At 41.7% G+C, this 18,846-nt stretch overlaps 4 protein-coding genes across 4 annotated transcripts in view; 3 read left to right on the top strand and 1 right to left on the bottom strand.

The window, feature by feature from the left end:
• LOC139917005 (interleukin-18-like) overlaps positions 1 to 18,846 on the top strand; it is a 66,703-nt gene that overhangs the window by 18,874 nt on the left and 28,983 nt on the right. The gene's annotated exons all lie outside the window — the stretch shown is intronic.
• timm8b (translocase of inner mitochondrial membrane 8 homolog B (yeast)) lies at positions 447 to 2,969 on the top strand. The gene is made up of 2 exons (XM_071906032.2): positions 447 to 639; positions 2,142 to 2,969. The coding sequence occupies exons 1-2, from the start codon at positions 541 to 543 to the stop codon at positions 2,307 to 2,309; spliced, it is 267 nt and encodes an 88-aa protein (XP_071762133.1). The 5' UTR covers positions 447 to 540; the 3' UTR covers positions 2,310 to 2,969.
• Positions 2,969 to 7,430, bottom strand: il4i1 (interleukin 4 induced 1). The gene is made up of 8 exons (XM_071906030.2): positions 7,367 to 7,430; positions 6,941 to 7,046; positions 6,282 to 6,496; positions 6,028 to 6,140; positions 5,494 to 5,695; positions 5,318 to 5,386; positions 5,091 to 5,227; positions 2,969 to 4,273 (listed from the first exon to the last, which is right to left on the bottom strand). Exons 1-8 carry the CDS (start codon positions 7,409 to 7,411, stop codon positions 3,505 to 3,507), a joined length of 1,656 nt encoding a protein of 551 aa, XP_071762131.1. The 5' UTR covers positions 7,412 to 7,430; the 3' UTR covers positions 2,969 to 3,504.
• snx19b (sorting nexin 19b) overlaps positions 9,951 to 18,846 on the top strand; it is a 39,117-nt gene continuing 30,221 nt past the window's right edge. Inside the window, exons 1-10 of the mRNA XM_078284290.1 lie at positions 9,951 to 10,020; positions 11,084 to 11,361; positions 12,069 to 12,263; positions 13,130 to 14,383; positions 15,127 to 15,325; positions 15,461 to 15,561; positions 15,955 to 16,074; positions 16,462 to 16,586; positions 17,627 to 17,720; positions 18,536 to 18,716. Coding sequence (XP_078140416.1) covers positions 11,158 to 11,361; positions 12,069 to 12,263; positions 13,130 to 14,383; positions 15,127 to 15,325; positions 15,461 to 15,561; positions 15,955 to 16,074; positions 16,462 to 16,586; positions 17,627 to 17,720; positions 18,536 to 18,716 — 2,473 coding nt within the window. The 5' untranslated portion in view covers positions 9,951 to 10,020; positions 11,084 to 11,157. The remainder of the gene's footprint in view (positions 10,021 to 11,083; positions 11,362 to 12,068; positions 12,264 to 13,129; positions 14,384 to 15,126; positions 15,326 to 15,460; positions 15,562 to 15,954; positions 16,075 to 16,461; positions 16,587 to 17,626; positions 17,721 to 18,535; positions 18,717 to 18,846) is intronic.

Here is an 18,846-nt window from a genome sequence, read left to right as displayed (position 1 = left end):
CACTTTGTAATAGATGTTCTCAAACGTTTTCGTGCTCTAAACCTCCAAATAGACACACTTTGGACCCCCCTTAGATATAGATTTTTGTTCCAGGGACCTATAGCTGTCGTAATGTTAGTATTGAATTGTATAACTGTCTATACTGGACGTGGAGAGATAATGGTGATTAGAATAGTTGTTCTTCAATGTGGATAATTTATAGAGAACTAAATTAGGCTATAGTAAATTTAAACTATTCCTCATTTTTCAGGGACCCTTTTCATTTTCCTTTAGTTGACCAGGGCTGAACATGGAAATGCTTTTGAGAGCAAACTCCAGTTGTACACAAACTATCTGTGTCAGCGTCACCCCCTGCGTCACACGTGCGCACGCTGATTTACAAATCGCACAAGCTTGCGCTGCCGTTTCCATTTTACGTTCACTTGATTTGTAGATCAGTGGTTTGTCACAGGCCGCTGCGCGCACTCGCGGTGAAACAGAAGGTCATCTGGACAACTCTAACCTGCAAGCTACCTGGACTGATCTCTAACAAATAACGCAATGGACGGCTTTGACCTAAATACGTCGGAGAAGGCAGAGGCGTCGGAGCTTCAGCGTATGATCGCTATAGAGCAACAGAAAGCACAGTTCCAGGCTCAGGTTCGTCTGTCCAGGCTTTAACGTTACTAACTGCCTTCTTATACCATTGAGGCAAACCACGCCGCATGCCGCGATACGTGCCGTTAACGGCACGCCAAACTCCATTTTAAAATCTTGCAAGTCAGTGTGTCTATGCGTTTTGGTTTATATACATAACGGTAGAACATGACTTAAGACATTTTACAAATGTTTAAGAACAACATCCAGTCTTCATTTCGGCATTCATTTAATCTACCAAGCAACATTTTATTACCATAAGATTTTAACTTTTATAACCGAGTCGCCGTTACTCTCACAATCCACCTCCACCAATATAACGTTACACAGTGGTGGGCCATAACGAGCAGTGTGAACCAGTTATAAAAGTTGTGGAGTGGATGTACGCCGAATTGAAGAGTGGGTCCTAAATCTCTTGAGTCATATTTTACGGGGTGTGTACCTTTTGCTGATAAGCCAGGCCCCTTCGAAGCCAGATTTTTTAATGGAGTTTGGGGTGACTCTCTCTCGACATAAGAGAGAACGGCACGTATCAGGGCTGTAGTGAACCCAAAATACAGTCTCTTACACCTCAGTGAATGTCTGTGACATTTTTGCAGGGTTCACTCTGTTCTACAGAGTTTTGTTTTGGCGAATACATGCATGGAGTGACCAGATGGACGGGCCATCATTCTGTAAATTTTACAGGATCACATCAGTAGTGGAGTTCCTCCAAAACAAATAGGAAGCCCATTAAAGAATTGGCCGTCCATAACATGTAATGCAGGGTCACTTAACATGATGGTGTGTTCTGTGGCTGGTATTAGCTCAAGGCTTGGATGGAGGTGGTGTCCATTTGTCTACGCTGTAACAAGGCATTGTAGCACAGGGTTCATCCTACAGCTGCAATCCCATCAAGATGCATTGTTGTGAAAGGAACTGACCCTAAGACTTGGCAGAGTGTCTTTCTACATGTACAAATATGTTCAAACATTTTACATGTTATAACATCAATATGTCATTGTCAAATTAACTGTGATACCATTGTATAATTGCTGTAAACAAATGAGACTAAAGCTAGTCTCTATCTCACACCATTGGTATTGTTTCTTAAACTTGGTTTCTTAAACTTAAGACCACATTTTCCATAAACCCCATTGCTTGCACAATGTGAAATGTAGTGTAGAGGCTGCTAATCTACTCGGTTACACTTACACCAGTCTGATACTACTTACCATGATGTATCATATGAATTTACCCAGAAATATTTCTGTCAGCCTTAAATGGTGGGTAGACTCTATTCCACAAGTAAAAAGGTTGGAAAACTGAGGTTAGGTGGGTTTACGCTTCACTACATCCCTGCATATAGGCTATTTCTGTGGATGTCTGTAGGAAGGAAGGCACGAGAGATGTTTTGGCTCAGCCAGCATTTAGTGGCGGTCACAAGGTACTTAAAGGATATTTGAATACTGCTCAGTTACGTCTGAATTCACTATTGTTTATGTAGCTGTTTATGTTCATTTCAGGTGCACAATTTCACTGACGTCTGCTGGGACAAGTGCATCGACAGTCCGGGCTCCAAGCTGGACTCCCGGACAGAGACGTGCTTGGTGAGCTGTGTCGAGCGCTTCATCGACACCACCTTGACCATCACCAACCGCTTCACGCAGATCGTGCAGAAGGGCGGTCATTAATGACGGACTATAGATGCCAACGGGACTGTGAAATACTTTGGTTAACGGCATCTGCCATAGCCTGCATTGTAAACGTTATGTTCCTCAGATATGGTCAAAGATCGTTATTGTTATAGTGTGAATAAAATGTTTTGTATCCATAACATGTTGATGGACGATGATGGACAGTAGGCATGTTTTGAATTTCATCTGGGTAGATAGGGCAAATCTACAGCGTCTCGGGTAGTGGGGATCAGACGCTGTTCTCTGTTAAAGTGGGGCTGCAACAGGTGTACAGGTGTATACAGGTGTATTTTTACATAAAAATCTTGCCTAGTGCAGCTTTAATTGTAGAAATTATCCCAATTGCAGATGTATAAGAATGACTATTCCAATCATAGTTTTTCACTCTGACCAGAGTTGGACAATTCAATACTAAATCATCAGCAACAAAAGTCTGTCCCTAGGACAAAATCTGTTACCTATTGTGCTGATTTGGGGGTCCGTGACATGAAAACATTTGAGAAGCCCTGGTTTAGACCGCCCTGTCCCACATTCCTTCTTTTTCTTTACACTCTTAAGACATGAGTTCTCTGTTCCTTCCACCTCCCAACTTCTGTGTCTATGATGTAGGCTGAATTAGCAGATTAAACAAGTTTGCTATTAGTATTTCTACCATCATCTGTTGTCACAAAGTTTTATTTTGTATTCAATGTAAACACACATCTGACAGTTCACTGTATTCAAACTATAACCTTGTATTCAAGCATTTAATTTTCTCGTTGATAGCAAAATGTAATGCCCCCTGGGAGAAAAAGACCTACAGAAATTGAAGACATGACTTGACAAGTGCTGGTATAGAAGCAGTAAACATTCAAACATAATTTTTTTCACTTTGTGTACAAAACTTGAAAACAATGGGGTTATACCGATAAGGGTAATAATAAAAACATATTCAATCTGATCAAAATGTCTCATTAGAGTCAGTTGGGGTTAAGGGCTTCCCATAGACAACCAGTGTAGTCATGATCAATTCTACAATAAATATGTACACAAACTGCATCATATCAGAGATGATACTGACTGGCTGCTATCCGATTCGTAATAAAAGGCCAATATATTGGCCTAATCCTAGAAAAGGATTATAAACAAAGGGCCATATAAATACATATGTTGACTGCATTTGTAGTCATTTTAAATTTGCTACACGTAAAAACTAAAGCGTCAGGTTATTTATGTTTTTAGCTGCCCTGAGTGCGGATTTAATGGCGGTTTCAATCCACCCGTGAGGCATGGCTGTGTGCTCCCCTGCGAAGTACACCCTTCGGTCACTTTTGAACAGTTCTTGGGCGTAGTCGACCTGCTGGTATGGCGTAAAGAGGGCGAAGGCTCCCAGGCTGTACGGATCCAAGCCCCACTTCTTCACCAGTCCCCCAGTACATAGAGGCCTGATGTCCTCTCCATGGATCTTCACCAAGTCCTCCAGGACCAGAGCCATCAGGTCGTCCTCGCTCACCCCTTGGAAGAGAGTCGAATCGTCAGAGCAAGTGTAGGACGCCAAGAGGGCCCCTCCGGCTGTGCCAGGAAAGCCGTGGCTGGGGTAGTAGATGAACCGAGAAGGCCGGTCTGTGATGCTCTTCCCTCCTCTGATGCCCTCCTTCTCCCAGAAGCGCTCCCTGAAGCTGAGAACCACCTTGGTGGAGCTGGCGTAATGGACGGACCGCAGGGCCTCCATCTTGTGGCTAGAGAGAGGGGGCTGGAAGTCGATGAGCAAGGTGGCCTTCGCGGTGGCAGTAACCAAGGCGTAGTCGACGGTTAGATTGGTCAGGGAGCCTGAATTACGCCAGTCCTGGTATGATATGGTGACATTGCTGCTGCCTGATTGGTTGATGAGCTTGACCTTGGAGTTGAGAAGGATGGTGCCATTTAATAACTGGTAGAAAGCCCGTGGGAGGTGGTCGAAGCCACCTGTCACCTCATAGTACCTGGGAAAGAATACAAGATGAACACCTAAGTTTGGGGGATGATCACATTTTTGTGTTTTTTTTTGGTCTGTGACTAGGTTACAAGTAGAGTTGTATACAAACCTTTCTTGGAGGCAGAACTGTTATAGAGGCAGAAATAATCTGATTGAGTTAAACCGCATTGGGCGGAGCCAAAGAACCACAGTTTTTCGAGTTAGCTAAGTGGGGAACTTGAATGGCAAAGAAGGAATATAAATAGTAATGACTTTTTTCTTTCAGCCATGGTCATGAATGACTAACTCAAAAAATGTTATCTAGATTATCTAGTTAGCTAGCGTGCTGACGTCCAAGATGCCATATCTAGCTAACTAGATAATCTAGATAACATTTTTTGAATTAGTACCAAGAGCGCTAGGCTTCATAATATTAGCTTCCTCCTCTCTTACCTCTTGCCTTTTTCTCTGGGCTTCAGTCTAATGCTACTGAGCCATAAAACCTAGTTATTTGGCGTCGCCCACTGAGGTTTAACTCAACCAATGAGATTATTTCTGCCTCCAGAGCAGCTCTGTCTCCAAGAAACCTTTGTGTAACAAAAATTCCAATCTGCAGGCTCCTACCTTAATTGGTTAAGTTGTGTGGGTGGGTGGGAATGTGAATGATAACTAACTGACCCGTGTCATAGGTCAACAGGTTGTCTTCCTCAAGGCTGTTACTAGAAATTCTGGGCCCCCAACTTGAAGCATTAGTCCACCTTGAGTGTCTGAAGGGCCCCTTGGAAATATTCCCACCCCCACCCCCCACACACACACACACTTGTGCCATCCCTGATTTTCCTTACTCGATGTTGTCACTGATGTCTGATTGTATGTACAGCATCTCTGTCAGCGACATATAAAAGAGGCTGTTTTCGTTCAGGATGTCCCCGATCATCCTCAAGGCATCGCGGCTTAGGTTGCCCTCCTTCACCAGATATTCCTGTCAGTGACAGCAGAACCAAATGAATTAAGCCACATGATGACCGATGTGTCCTCTCTCAAAACAATGATGAATTCAATTTATCTTTACCTTCACTGAGTAGGAGTCATATTTGTCCAGCATGGCACTACAGCCACTTCTCTTCAGATCATCCCTTACCTGCCAGCAGATTACAGAGCTTAAAAAATGACTGTGTACTTGCGCAGTAAAGAAAATACCATTGTGTCCCAAAACATACACAATGAATGCGTGAAATCTGTACAAACCTTCCACAGAGCTTGACTGAAGAGCTGAGCAGCCGTCTTCCCCCTCTCCTCTTCGGCCAAGGTGTAGTTGAGGATATCAGGGTTGCTTTCCACAGCATAGGTTTTCTGCAGCAGTCCATTTACCAGATAGTAGGTGTTGATGTCATCTTGGATGAAGTGGTTCAGTGAAATGTGCAATTTGGCGGCAAAGGAAAGCAGAATCCTGTGAAATTAATATAAAGTATGTTTACTAAGACGGCAGCTTTAGCAGGCGGGGCCCATTGTTTTTTTTTTTTACCAGTCTTGGTTTAAATACCAAAAGTCATTATCTATGATGTATATCTGATCCAGACAGGTTCATACCCGCGGAATGCAAGCTGAAACACAACTGAGTCACCCAGGGTTAGCTGGGTGGTACTTTTGATAGCATCTCTGCAGTAGAGGAAGTTTTATCAGTCGTTGGAAAAATGCAATGGCATTTCCTTGGTTCTGCATTATACCACAGAATGGCACACTGTTAAGAGACACACACACACAACCCTCTGCTGTACTCACTTGTGAAAGCTGGGGATCCTCATAGCACCCACTTCTGCATACCACCCCTCTCTTCGGTTCCTGAACGTCTCCACGCGTCCTCCAATACGGTTACTGGCTTCTATTATGGTCACCTAGTTGTCCATACATAGGGCACATGATCAGTCTCATCAAATACACTCTGATAGCGACAGTATATCCATTGTAACAGTCACAAAGTAAAATTAGAATATCTACACAGAAAATATGCTCTCATCCACTGTAAAACACTGTACCTTATGGCCGGCGTCTTCCAGAAACTTGGCAGCGGTCAGCCCAGCGATGCCTCCGCCAATGACTGCTACATGGCGAGGGGTCTTTGTGGCGGGAAGACCTTTGTCTACTATGTCAAGAAGCTCGCTGTAGTCTGTGTCTTGGAGGCACTCGAACAGAGGGTCTCCAATGATCCCATTGACAGTGAAAACTATGACCCCAACTAGAACCAGAGGAACTGAAGGAGATGGAAAATACAAATGAAATGCTGAAAAGATGCTGATGACTGATGAAAAAATAGAAACTAAATATTTTCCAACCTAAACAGCCACAAAGACGTTAGTCATCCCAAAACCCCCTAAGCAACAGACCAACTTCCAGTTTCCTTTCTTCCCTTAGGCTACAAGCTAAACAAATAAAAGAGAAAGCACCCGTCAAAGCGGAACTATGGTGTTTATGATAAGGAATTTCAAAAATTTCCCAGTCATATTGGATTTTCACAATAATATACCTGTATTGCACAATTGACAGTTCTCTGTTGCATGACAACTTTAAAGATTTTATTACTAGGTTACATTCGAGAACATCTCAAAGGTCAATTTCATAATTCGTCATTATTATAATGATCGCAACAGCAGCATCAGGTTAATAATTACTGGATTAAAAACAGCTGAATACTTACAGAATTTGCAAAGTGCCATATGAGGGATCATATTGAGTATGGAGCTCCAGGGTCTGGGCTTCCTCCTGCTGCTGTTGATACTGACACTATGAGGGGAAAATGAAACCTACCCAAGACAACAAGACAACCCATGTGACACCTTTAGTAGGAGAGGCTGAGGTAGTATTGTCATTAACTATATGACTCTAATTTTCCAACCCCGCCCCACCCCCATCCCCCACCCCACCCACGAAAAAACTAAATTTGTTTAGTTCAAAACCCTCTGAATATTTTTTGCAAGAACACATAAAAAGTTCCTCATAATATTTAGTATACTGATGAATCCATTTGCAACTAAATGCATAATTGAAGAAAGTCAAATCAGATGAGAAATAACAATAGCTCACACACTGGACTACCGGTGCACTCATGCAAGATCCCACTCACCATCATCAAAGGTAATGTCTCATAAGTCGTCATAAACCTAGGCATGATTGAAGAAAAACGTACAGGTCCCAGTTCGAGATCAAACTAAGCTTTCAGTGGAGCGTCTTCCCATGCAAAAGCAGCCTGGAACTCTGGAAGCGTGGCATGTGTGAAATTGCACACAACGTATTTTAATGAGGGAGAGCTGTGTGGCTCCTCAGCTCTTCTGGAAATATTTTCCCACACCGGCTCGAGAGTCAACCACACTGAACAAATCAGATTAGTGAGGTTATACTATTCATCAGCATACCTCATTTCCCCCCATCCTAAATCATTTCAATATCTGACCTGCTCATTCAAAGTTACCCAACAAAGTATATACAGTATATGACCAGATTGTACTAGTTTTCTTGGTATTACAAGCAAAGTTATTATTATTTTAGTTATTTTAGTGAACTTACTGGTAAAAATCATGCTACATTTTTTCAGAATTAAAGTGATGCTACACACCCACCTGTTCCTGTTTCCAGCATAAAAGTGCAACACAGACAGATGGCAGTAAATGAAAGCAAAAGCAAAAATAGGAAGAAAAAAAAGGAAAGGCAAAGTTTCATATTCCTCACATCACTATATGCTATTTTGTACTTTATCAAGGGCGGAAGTAACTAATTACATTTACTCACATTACTGTAATTGAGTAGCTTTTTTGTGTACTTGAGTATTTTTTCAGGTCAGTAATTTTACTTTTAAGTACATTTTTACTTAAGTAACCAATTAAACCAATTAAAAGAATCTAGTTTGAACTCTGTACTCTCGTACACCTAACAACATTCTCTTTTCTAAAAAGTAACTCAGTAACTTTTACTCTGAGTACATTTAAGTGAGCTACTTCTTACTTTTACTTCAGTAGATTTTTACACCGGTACTTTTACTTTTACTAAAGTAAAATATCAGCAAAGTAACAATACTTCTACTTGAGTAGGACATTCTACTACTCTTTCCACCACTGTTATTTATATTTTATAAGAGGTGAAAACTCTTTCTTACTTTTGCGTAACCGAAAGTGAAGGTATTAACTGTATAATAAAGAAAACTAATCAAGAAACACTGATAATAGCAATTAGATTAGATTAGACACATTGCACAGAGATTTTTTTTTCCATAGCAACATACCTGTCGGAAGCCTTCTGGTTGAACAGCAGTATGGGATTAGAGTAAATGTCTCTGTAGTGAGAATAATTTCCAAGATTTCCAATGAACCGCTCTCATGTACTGAGGATTGTTTTTGATCTGAAACAGTTTGGCTGTTAGCTCCGGTAAGGCTTGCCTGACGTATATCACACGTATTATAGATTACAAAATGATCTAGCCGTTTAAAGATGATACATAGCTGATCACAGCATCGTTTGAGGTCAAGGGGCAGGTTTTATTCCACATTTTTTGTCAGTGTATGGCAAAACGCTGAGGTTGTTGACCTGATGAGACTTTGGAGCAACTTGACCATGTTAATGTATAATGTGTAATGTACAGCTCTCGCAAACACCTGAGGAATCAGAAAAAAGTTGTCAACTCAGTTGTGCTGGTACAGAATGTATCTTTGGGAAAGCATATATGGGGAGAGAGGGAGAGGAAAGAGACAACAAAAGAGAGAAAGACAGACAGAAAGGGAGAGAGAAAGAGAAACACACACATTTGAGGCTGGTTTAAGTGGGTTTGAGTCAGCAGGCGTTCACACGCTGTGTTGTGCCCCTTTAGTTTCCTTTGTGGCATTTATAAGCCAGAGTTTACCGTGAGAACGCTGCGGAAAATGAAAATACATAAATCGTTTTCTAACCGAGCAGCAAATACTGACCTCCTTATAATAAGACAACCTCCAAGCCACCAATCGTATATATAAATCAATGGTTCTTAGTTTATGGACCTGTAGAGTAGAAGTGTTAATTGATTCCCCCACAGGTTCTCTGGCAAACATGGTAGATACAATCTTGAAAAATCATAGTATTCCCATGATGTCACATGCATTTCCGACCGATAAGATGCTATACCATATACACAGCTCATTGGCTGTAGCTGGCATTTGATTATAAGCACCTGTTAATTTATTACACTCACCTGTTATTTTCCTACCAAGATGACAGTGTGGTGATGTAACAGAAAAACCCTGATTTCTAAGAATTCTAACATCACCATCAAGGGTAGCTATATCTGCAGTCAAGTGTAGGGAATGATAGATTAATTTTAAGTAAAACGAACAAAATCAATGACTTGTATCACATAAGTCATCATGTGATCAGAACAATTAAAATGCTATAGCAGGACACGACTACTTGCCATACGTTTAGTTTGTAGTTGACACTGCAATGTTTCATATCCTGCAAAACATGAATTTAAATGTTTTGCTCATTAAGTGCATGTGTATTAAGTGTGAAAAGTAAATCAGGAGCAGCCAAAGTCTGCATGAAAATTAAATCATGGCGTATTGGCAGCTTCAAACGAGTTTGAACCTTGGAAGTTCCTTTGAACCGTGAAGGCGTTCCGCCTGTTTTTCCTTTAGGTCATGAACGCAGCAGACGTCACGATACAGGAAATAAACAAACACGGAGCTGTCACCGCTGCTGTCAAGATGACGAAAGCTCACAAGAAGACCTCCTATTGACATATTCATGACAACGTTTGTAGGTTGAATATTTAACCTTTTCATTATGGTAGCTACATTTCTATATGACAGTCCGACATTGTGCATGTCAAGTGTTCCGTAAAGTTATAGCTAACTAACATTAGCCTACTTGAGCAGTCTGCGGTACCTAGCCTTATAAGCTAACGGTATCTACCGCTAGCCTAAAAATCTGTCAATTTAATGTTGGTTTGCCTATTGGTAAAAGAGTACACCTCGTAGAACATGACTTAAGACCTTTTGCAAATGCTCAGAGTCCACTCTTCAATTCGGCATACATCTGATACACCAAGCAGCATGTATGCCACCAAAAAATTACCTTGGGTGGCGAAAGCGGGCAGTGTGAACCAATTCTAAAAGTAGACATTTTATTGAAAGTAAGTGCTGATGGGTGAATCACTTGTACGCCGAATTTTCCAGTGGCTCCTAGTGATTCTTGTAGGTCTTATGTCATGTTCTAGGATGTATGTACATTTGCCGATAAACAAATAAACGGTATATTGTCAGATTTTTTAATGAAGCTTGGCGTGACGTTTTCTCAGTAAAAGAGAGGACGAAATGCATCGGGGCCAACGCTAGCCAAACACGTTAGTTAGCTAGCTGCGATTATTAGCACATGAAAACACAGATAAACGAATAGTAGGATTCCGCAATTACGGCTGGGTAGTTAATCAAGCTAGCTAGCTATCAAAGGTGTAGTTTAGAGAACTTAACGAGCTGTCAGCTAAATATGCTATTGCCGTGCTAGATCATGTCCTGCTTAGTGAACGCTATTTAAGTTAATACCTATCGTGAGTTAACATAAGTGCAAGTTATCGTGGTTAAGAGGCAGTCATTTTCCGCTGGCATGACAATCTTTCATTAATTTGTTAATGAGGCTAACTACCAGTCCAATAAAAGCGGCAGTCTGTTTTTTGAAGCAGGGTATACATTGCAAAACTGTGATGTGTCTCATCTAACATCTTGTCTGCCAAGCTAAAAATCGCATAATGAGAGCCAAGCAGCTTGTCACTCTACATATTTTGAACGTTAACTCCGTAGCCTCCGCTGTGTTTGTATTTCAGGGTCTACTCTGACATGAGTGGTCTTCACATCTCATCCTGAAGGTGCCAAGCCAGACAGTGGCCGCTGCAGCACCATGGCTGAGGTGTTGGGACAGAGGAGCTTGTTGGGCTTTGGTGTTGTGTTAGCCTGGCTGGTGCTCTTCCACCTCCTGGTGAACATCTGGCTGCTGTGTGTGTTCACCAGCCTGCTGGTGGTGCTGGGGGGCTGGCTCGGCTCGCAGGCCGTCCTGGAGTCCAACAGTGTGCTACACCTGGAGAGGTTTATCACCCTGGAGCAGGTAAATGTGCCTTTAACGTTTCCAGCTCTAGTGTTAGTTTCATTTACTATTTCTGCTTGCTTTTTTTGTTATCACTAATAGACCTAGCTTTAAAAGGTTGGAGGGATAAGCCCGTATTAACTGTCAATCAGGCTTAGACCGATATATCGGTTTGCATTATTTGCCATTTACTAAAAATTGAATATTGGCCAGTCCTGTTGTACACTTCTGATATGATGGATATGATGAGGTTGATTGATTACATATTTATTGTAGCATTGATCAATACTACACTGGTTGTCTATGGGAAGTCCTCAAACTGAATTTGCTCTAATGAGTCTGCATAAATGTGTTTTATCATCCTGGGTTTCAGTGGAGAGTTTTAGTGTCTCAACTAAATTAAATCTGAGTCTACTCTCTACGTGTCAATAATACAATTCTGGGAGGAACATAGAATCCTTGTAATTTGTTAAAATTTTTAAAAATACCATTGGCAGCTCGGATCCAAAAATGTTGGTGTCAGCCTTCAGAAACTCATATTTGTCAAACCCCCTTTGTCAAACTCCTGATTTGATTCAAGTAAAATACCAATCCAGTTCCCCTCAATAATAATAATCAAAGAGGTAGGCTAGACAGTGGGTTTGGTGCAACCCTTGATTACTAGAGGGACAGCTTCATTCTGATCATCATTTCTGCTCCTAAGCTCCTAAATCAGTACTATATTTCAGGTTCCACCCTCTGCGGAGGATGAGCAGCAGTTGGATCAGGAGATCCAGAACACAGTGAGGAAAATCATCAGGGACTTTGTCTCCTCCTGGTACTCCACCGTGTCCACTGAGAGTGGTTTTGAAACGGAGGTGCAGGAAGCCATGATCTGCATGGCCATGGAGCTGAAGATACGTGCTAGACAGGTGGACAGGAAGGTACCATGTTCGCATTATGACTTGCTGTGTTCTGGGTATTTGAAAGATTTACACTAACACTTTCTGTGACCACCACATTTGTAAGCACCACATGCATTATAAGAGCGCTCTCAAGGAACTACAATGCACTCATGATTTCTTATGGCCATGCTTATAAAAACACATAACACTTACTGACGTATTATATCAGCACAAATAAAACATTATTGATATAACTTTAATTGAATGAATTACAAATGCAAGCATCTTATGAATGTTTATGACTTGTTATCTAACAAAGGTTCCCTGACTTCCTTCTAATGTCTGATTACTTGTAATACTGCATGTTTTAAATTCTGTCACATTATCACTTTGCCTGTAGAGAAGAATGATAACTTGTGATTCTTCATGGTTTATTTTGATGCATTAGAAGGCATGGCACTTTACTCGAAGCATACAATGGTTTATGTAAAACACATTATTATGCATGTCATAATTTTACGCAGACAATGATACCTATGAGCACTTGTAACACTTTTGTGTATTTTGCAGCATAAGGCGTGTTGAAATACAGGTTCTTACAATACATTATAATCCTTTTCAGACAACTTCTCATTACCAAGTAGTCATAAATATTCATAAGATGCTTGCACTTATGATTCATTTTGAGTTATAGCTATAATGCTTCAAGGGTGCTGATAAAATGTATCAGTAAGCATTGTGCATTCTTATAAGCTTGGTGATATGGCAGAGGCGCAGGCTTCCCACTTGGTGATGGAATTGGTGAATGTTATCAGATTTACTTGTCTTATATGAAATTAATAAACCTCTGAAATGTGAAAGGCAGAAATGCTTGTTGGGAAATTTGTAACTTTGAATCTCTACAGGAGCTGACCAAGAGGACCCTGGATTTGTGTGGCTGCCACCTACAGAACTTCCTAAGAGCCAAGGAGTTGGTGACTGAGCAGCAGAGGCCTCCATCGGCAAACAATAGTAATGAGAGTGACCAGTTGTGGAAAGTCTACTCCAGGGTTAGCACACCTCACCCTGCCATGACCAGCGCGGCCTTGGAGGTCAACTACGCCAGAACAATAGTAGATCTGATGCTGCACGTTTTGGTCCCACCGCCTCACCTGGAGACCCGCACCGGACGCTTTGTCGTTGGAGAGCTCATCACCTGCAACGTCCTCCTCCCTCTCATCGCCAAACTCTCCGACCCAGACTGGCTAAATGTGCTCATGGTGGAAGTATTCACCAAGTCCCGTAAACGGCAGGAAACCGTCGCAACAGAGCCACTGACTTCATCACCGCCACCACCGCCGCTGCCTGCTGAATCGGAGCTAGGTCCACAGCAGGAGACCAAACACGGGCCTCCAAAATGCACTGAGGTTCCCTCATGCCCTGTCACATTAAGGGTTGAGACTGAAATGGCCAATGACGCGGAGACAGCCACGCCTGATCTGGCCGCCTACGACATGATTGACTCCGAGGAGCTGTACTGTCCACAGAACAACATCGAAGAAGAAGAACCTACGCGTCCTTTTTTAAGACATTACCTGCGACAAGGCAAGTCAAACCCATTCTACCAGGAAAATGACTCTGACCTGGATTCTCCGTTGGCCGACTACAAACGGAGCTCCATCGATTCACTAGTCATGATAGGCCAAGAGGAGGGCCTGTATGATAGACAGAAAGAATGCGCCTCGACCATTGAGAACAACAATGGCATGGACTTGGAGGACGTTTACCCCGGCCTAGTGGATGGCTCCAGCCCCAAAGTCATGGTAAACTCAAAAACAGTGAAACAACCGGATGGCTGTGGCCCGTCGTCATTAAGGACAGCAGAGGGTACTCCTAGTTCCAGCAGCCTGCAGGACCTGGAGAAGGAGGGCAGCTCCGCTTCTGCAAACCCAGCCAGAGAGCTCCTTCTGGAGGTGGAGCAGATGGGGTTGGGTAACTCTAATGAGCTGACTGTAGTCAGTCCCTTGCAGGGCTCTTCCCCTTTACCGTCCTTCAGTTTCGAGCCCCTCAGCAGCCCAGAGGGACCGGTCATCATCCAGAACCTCCGCATCACTGGCACCATCACAGCCAAGGAGCACCGAGGCACCGGCTCACACCCCTACACTCTCTATACCATCAAGGTAAGTAGATGACGCATGCAGGATTAGGCTGATATATTGGGCCGATATTTGCCTTTTATTAAAAATCGAATATCAGCCAGTCAGTGTTGTCCACCTCTGGTATGATGCAGTTTGTTTAAACATATTTTATTGTAGAATCGATGCTACACTGGCTGTCTATACCCTTAACTTGAATCAATTATAATGTGACATTTTGGTCGTATTCCACACAACTGTGCATAAATATGTTGAATCATTATTATTATTATTATTATCCTGGATCCAATTGAGAGTTTTAGTGTCCAAACATGATCTAAATGCTGTTTCAGAGGCCTTTCCATCCTGCCAAGGATAAAAATTCTGGGGCGCCCCGGTGGCTCACCGAGTAGAGCGTGTACCATAAGGCTCAGTCTTTCCCGCAGCGACCCGCGGTCATTTGCTGCATGTCCTCCCCTCTCTCTCTCTCCCATACCTTCCTGTCTCTCTCTAACACTGTCTCTATCAATAAAGCCTAAAAAAAAAGGATAAAAATTCAAATTTTTTGGCATGAATATTCTAAAATTTAATTATATTGAATATTGGCACAAAATATTAGCTGTCAGCAGCTTCAATCCAAAAATATCAGTGTCGGCCTTCAAAAACCCATATCGGTCAAACTCTACACACATGTGACATACACTTTTTACATGTTTTGGTACGTTACACATGGTCATGACAGCGACAGTAATCAGCAAAGCATGGTGACTGTTGTGTTTTGTTTGCAGTATGAGACAGCCATGGGCTGTGAGAACCCAGGCAGCGTCCAGCCAGGCTCTGAGGAAGCAGAAGCTGTACCGGCCGGTTGTGAGAGCCCAGCGTCTGTTCAGCCGGTGGCCTATCACATGGTCAACAGGAGATACAGTGAATTTCTCAACCTGCAGACACGACTGGAAGAGAAGCCAGAACTACGGAAACTTATCAAAGGTAGGGTGGATGGACTCTGGATCGGAGTATCCTTGGACATCAATTACATGATTCACCTTTGATTTTACATTTGGTATTTGAATCAACATTGTAGGTTTTTACAGCATATTGACTAACCTCACTGCTGTGGTTCAGGTGTGAAAGGTCCAAAGAAGATATTTCCAGACATGCCATTTGGAAACATGGACAGTGACAAGATAGAGGCCAGGAAAGGACTGCTGGAGACCTTTTTAAAGGTTGGTCGTTATTTTATTACATTGATTTAGTTACTCCGGTGAACTGTGTACATCAAGCATAACTTCTTACATTGTCAAGACCCAGTATGCTCCAAAGTGTTGAGAGTATAATGGTGAGACAATCAGAAATGTATAAAATAAGATGTGAGTTTTAAATTTTGATTGTTTTTTGTCTAGTTTCATAAATGTACTGTGTAGGCTCTGAAATACTTTGTAAAACATGATTTCCATTGGTCGTGGAATTTCTGGAATATTATGGAATTTTGAGAGGTGAAATCCAAAGCCCAACTGGAGTGGAACCCAAACATTTTTAGGTCACGGAAGCACCCTGACTTAATTATGGGATGTCATGGGAAAGTCATGGAATTTTACATCTTCTGTCCTCTCTTTCAGCAACTCTGTGCGATCCCGGAAACGGCCAACAGTGAAGAGATGCAGGAGTTTCTGGCTCTCAACACAGATGCTAGGATCGCCTTTGTCAAGAAGCCTTTCATTGTATCACGCATAGACAAGGTTTGGTCCTGAATGTTTCATTATACAGCATGTGGATAACACTTGACTTGAAGTGGTGCTCATTAGACATTTAAGAGCATTAGATGCACATTGTGAGTGCATGGTAATTATTATAATCAGAGCGCGATGCAGTATAATAAACACAATGTGCAAATAATTTAGGGGGTTTGATACTTTATGGGACAACTGTATAGTTCATGACATGATATTAAATGAAATGTAATTTTCTGGTGTTTGTCTGATTAGGTTTGATTGTATTACAAAAAGTTAATATATGCTTCTAATGCTTCTAATGGGCTCATAATCAGCTTGTAATGCTGTGTGTGTGTGTGTGTGTGTGTGTGTGTGTGTGTGTGTGTGTGTGTGTGTGTGTGTGTGTGCGCACAGATTGTGGTGAATGCCATCGTGGACACCCTGAAGACAGCGTTTCCTCGTTCAGAACCTCAGAGCCCAACAGAGGATAATGAGGGAGAGATGGATGGAGGGAAAATAACAGTGGACAAGAAGAACAAGTGCGTCACGAGACATTCAAATAACATTTCACCTAAATGTACAGGAAAGACAAACCCACACAAACAACTTCCTCTAGGTTGGGGGATTTTGGGGGGGATTTTTGGTTACACAGGTGGCCGGCCTTGGGGAAAACTTTTGTATCTCCTCATAGACTAAGTTCAATTAGTTGTTAAAAGTGCTACATAGTATTTTAACATCAATAAATCATTACCACATTATAAAATTTTGAGACATTAGTATAATTACCGTAAAAAATTGAGACCATCGCTGAGAAAACTGGTAGGCTCTACCTGCCTCTACACTGCATTATAAATAAAGTATATTATTATTATTGTATTATTTTAGATTGTGTGCTACTGGGTCGGATTCGGTGGGAAATTTGCTGTTCTGCTTTATGGTACAAAACAGGAGGGGGTTGCTAACTAAGATAAACTTTCAGAGTTTCTGGCAGTGGCAGATGGTGGAAGGAGTGAAAAGCCGATGAAGAAATCACATTTATCCTCTTTAGTAAAGACAAAGATGCCAGGGAATGGGAAGGGGGACAAGTAGCAACATTGTCTTTGCGGCAGGATTTATGGAAAATGTGGTCTTAACACTAGCACTAACAATACTACTGGTGTGAGATAGAGGCTACCAATCATCTCAACTCTCATTTGTTTTTCAGTAATTATACCAAGGTATCACAGTTTATTTGACAACGATATAATGATGTTTAAAAATGCTACACGTAGCACCTTTAATAGATTAATAAAATGAAAACATTTTGTGTTTTTACACACGGACAATTGTCTTTTTATCTGCTAAACCACAAGAACTGTAGTGCATACCACATGCCTTGTCTTGTTAGTGACATACCATTTCATGGTAACTTTCAGCTTTGTCACATGCAGTCTCACACTGCATCCCGATACCATGAAAGATGTATGCAGATATAATTCAATCATGATGATGAGTGACACAGTACTAAGGAGATAGTATTGATTTAGTGTGTGTGTGTGTGTGTGTGTGTGTGTGTGTCCGTGACTTTGCACACTCCCAGGTCTCGTCTGAGGTTCTCCAGTAAAAACACCCCCTTTATGAACGGCTCGGACATGAGACCCTCGGTGTTGTTCTGTTGGGAGCAGAGCAGCACAGTAAGTCGCCTACATTTGTTGTGACTTCACTAGCAGCGACACTACTGTATGTACAGTGCTGTTTTATTTCTGAATGTCTATGAGGGATTTCCTCAAATCAGGGCTTATCCAAAAAAAACTTCTATTGATTAGTCTTGGTGTGTTTGTAGTATTTGTATTGTTACTTAGCTAACAAAAGCAGTGGGAGTTTACTGTTGTGTTTTAATCACCATCACAAATCACAACCACAAAACAAAAATGAACAATTCTAAAATGGCTAATTTCGCCACCAAATGATACTTTTTTATTTTTATTTTTTTCTTTGTAAAGCTTCAGATGAACACTGACCTTGATGAATTAAAAGTGGAAATTGAATATAATGATAAAGTGAATAATTTTTTTACAACACACGTCTGCACACCTACACACTTTCTGTACATATTTGGCCTTCTGTAGACCTGGAAATGTATCATGTATATAAGCTGTAAATTCAGTTTGTTTTTCTATATATTTTCATATTTCTCTCATCTGGTGATGTATATATCCCATAAATCTTGATATATGTGTAACTTTTTTCATTTATTTTCATGCTTCCCTGCAAACATGCTGTCATTCATATATTTTTATAGTTTTCATTCATATAACACATTCTGTGTTGTAATTGTCAGTTGTGTTAGGCTTATGTACCGCTCATCTTCTCCATTCTTATTTACAGTATATTGTATTTTTCTTGTGCTGTGTCCTGTTACCATTTGCTATTGCAACGACCCAGTTTTCCCTCGGGGATCATTACTGTTTCTTCTTATCTTACTACCTTCTCCCCTCTGCTTTCCAAGGTGTTCAACGGCATGTCCCTAGGAGATTTGGAGGCCTTCATCACTGAACAGGAGAGACCAGCGGAGAAACCGGTGGTGCGAGATCCAGAGCCAGAGAGGGAGGACAGTCCGCTGGTCAGAGAACCAGGAAGCTGTGACTGTCAGGAGAACGGCTTGAGAGGAAAGCAGAGTCAGGAACCTGGTAAGAACAAGGCGAGGAGGATACATGGACAAAGAATGCTCTGGACTAATATCACATCCACTCTGCTTCACTTGAGCCAAGTCAAATCTGGTTGCCGAGTGGCTACATGACCCAGATTTTAGTTCAAAGT

This window comes from Centroberyx gerrardi, chromosome 6, assembly GCF_048128805.1.
Source record: "Centroberyx gerrardi isolate f3 chromosome 6, fCenGer3.hap1.cur.20231027, whole genome shotgun sequence".
Taxonomy (NCBI): domain Eukaryota; kingdom Metazoa; phylum Chordata; class Actinopteri; order Beryciformes; family Berycidae; genus Centroberyx; species Centroberyx gerrardi.
Note: the sequence above shows the minus strand (reverse complement) of the source record. Positions and strands in the feature narration are given on the sequence as shown.

Coding starts and splice junctions, on each gene's coding strand:
- il4i1 (XM_071906030.2), bottom strand. CDS start 7,411: ATGCCTAGGTTTATGACGACTTATGAGACATTACCTTTGATGATG. Junction 6,497..6,940: donor TATGGCACTTTGCAAATTCT/GTAAGTATTCAG, acceptor CATCTCCTTCAG/TTCCTCTGGTTCTAGTTGGG. Junction 5,387..5,493: donor TCAGTCAAGCTCTGTGGAAG/GTTTGTACAGAT, acceptor ATCTGCTGGCAG/GTAAGGGATGATCTGAAGAG.
- timm8b (XM_071906032.2), top strand. CDS start 541: ATGGACGGCTTTGACCTAAATACGTCGGAGAAGGCAGAGGCGTCGGAG. Junction 640..2,141: donor AAGCACAGTTCCAGGCTCAG/GTTCGTCTGTCC, acceptor TGTTCATTTCAG/GTGCACAATTTCACTGACGT.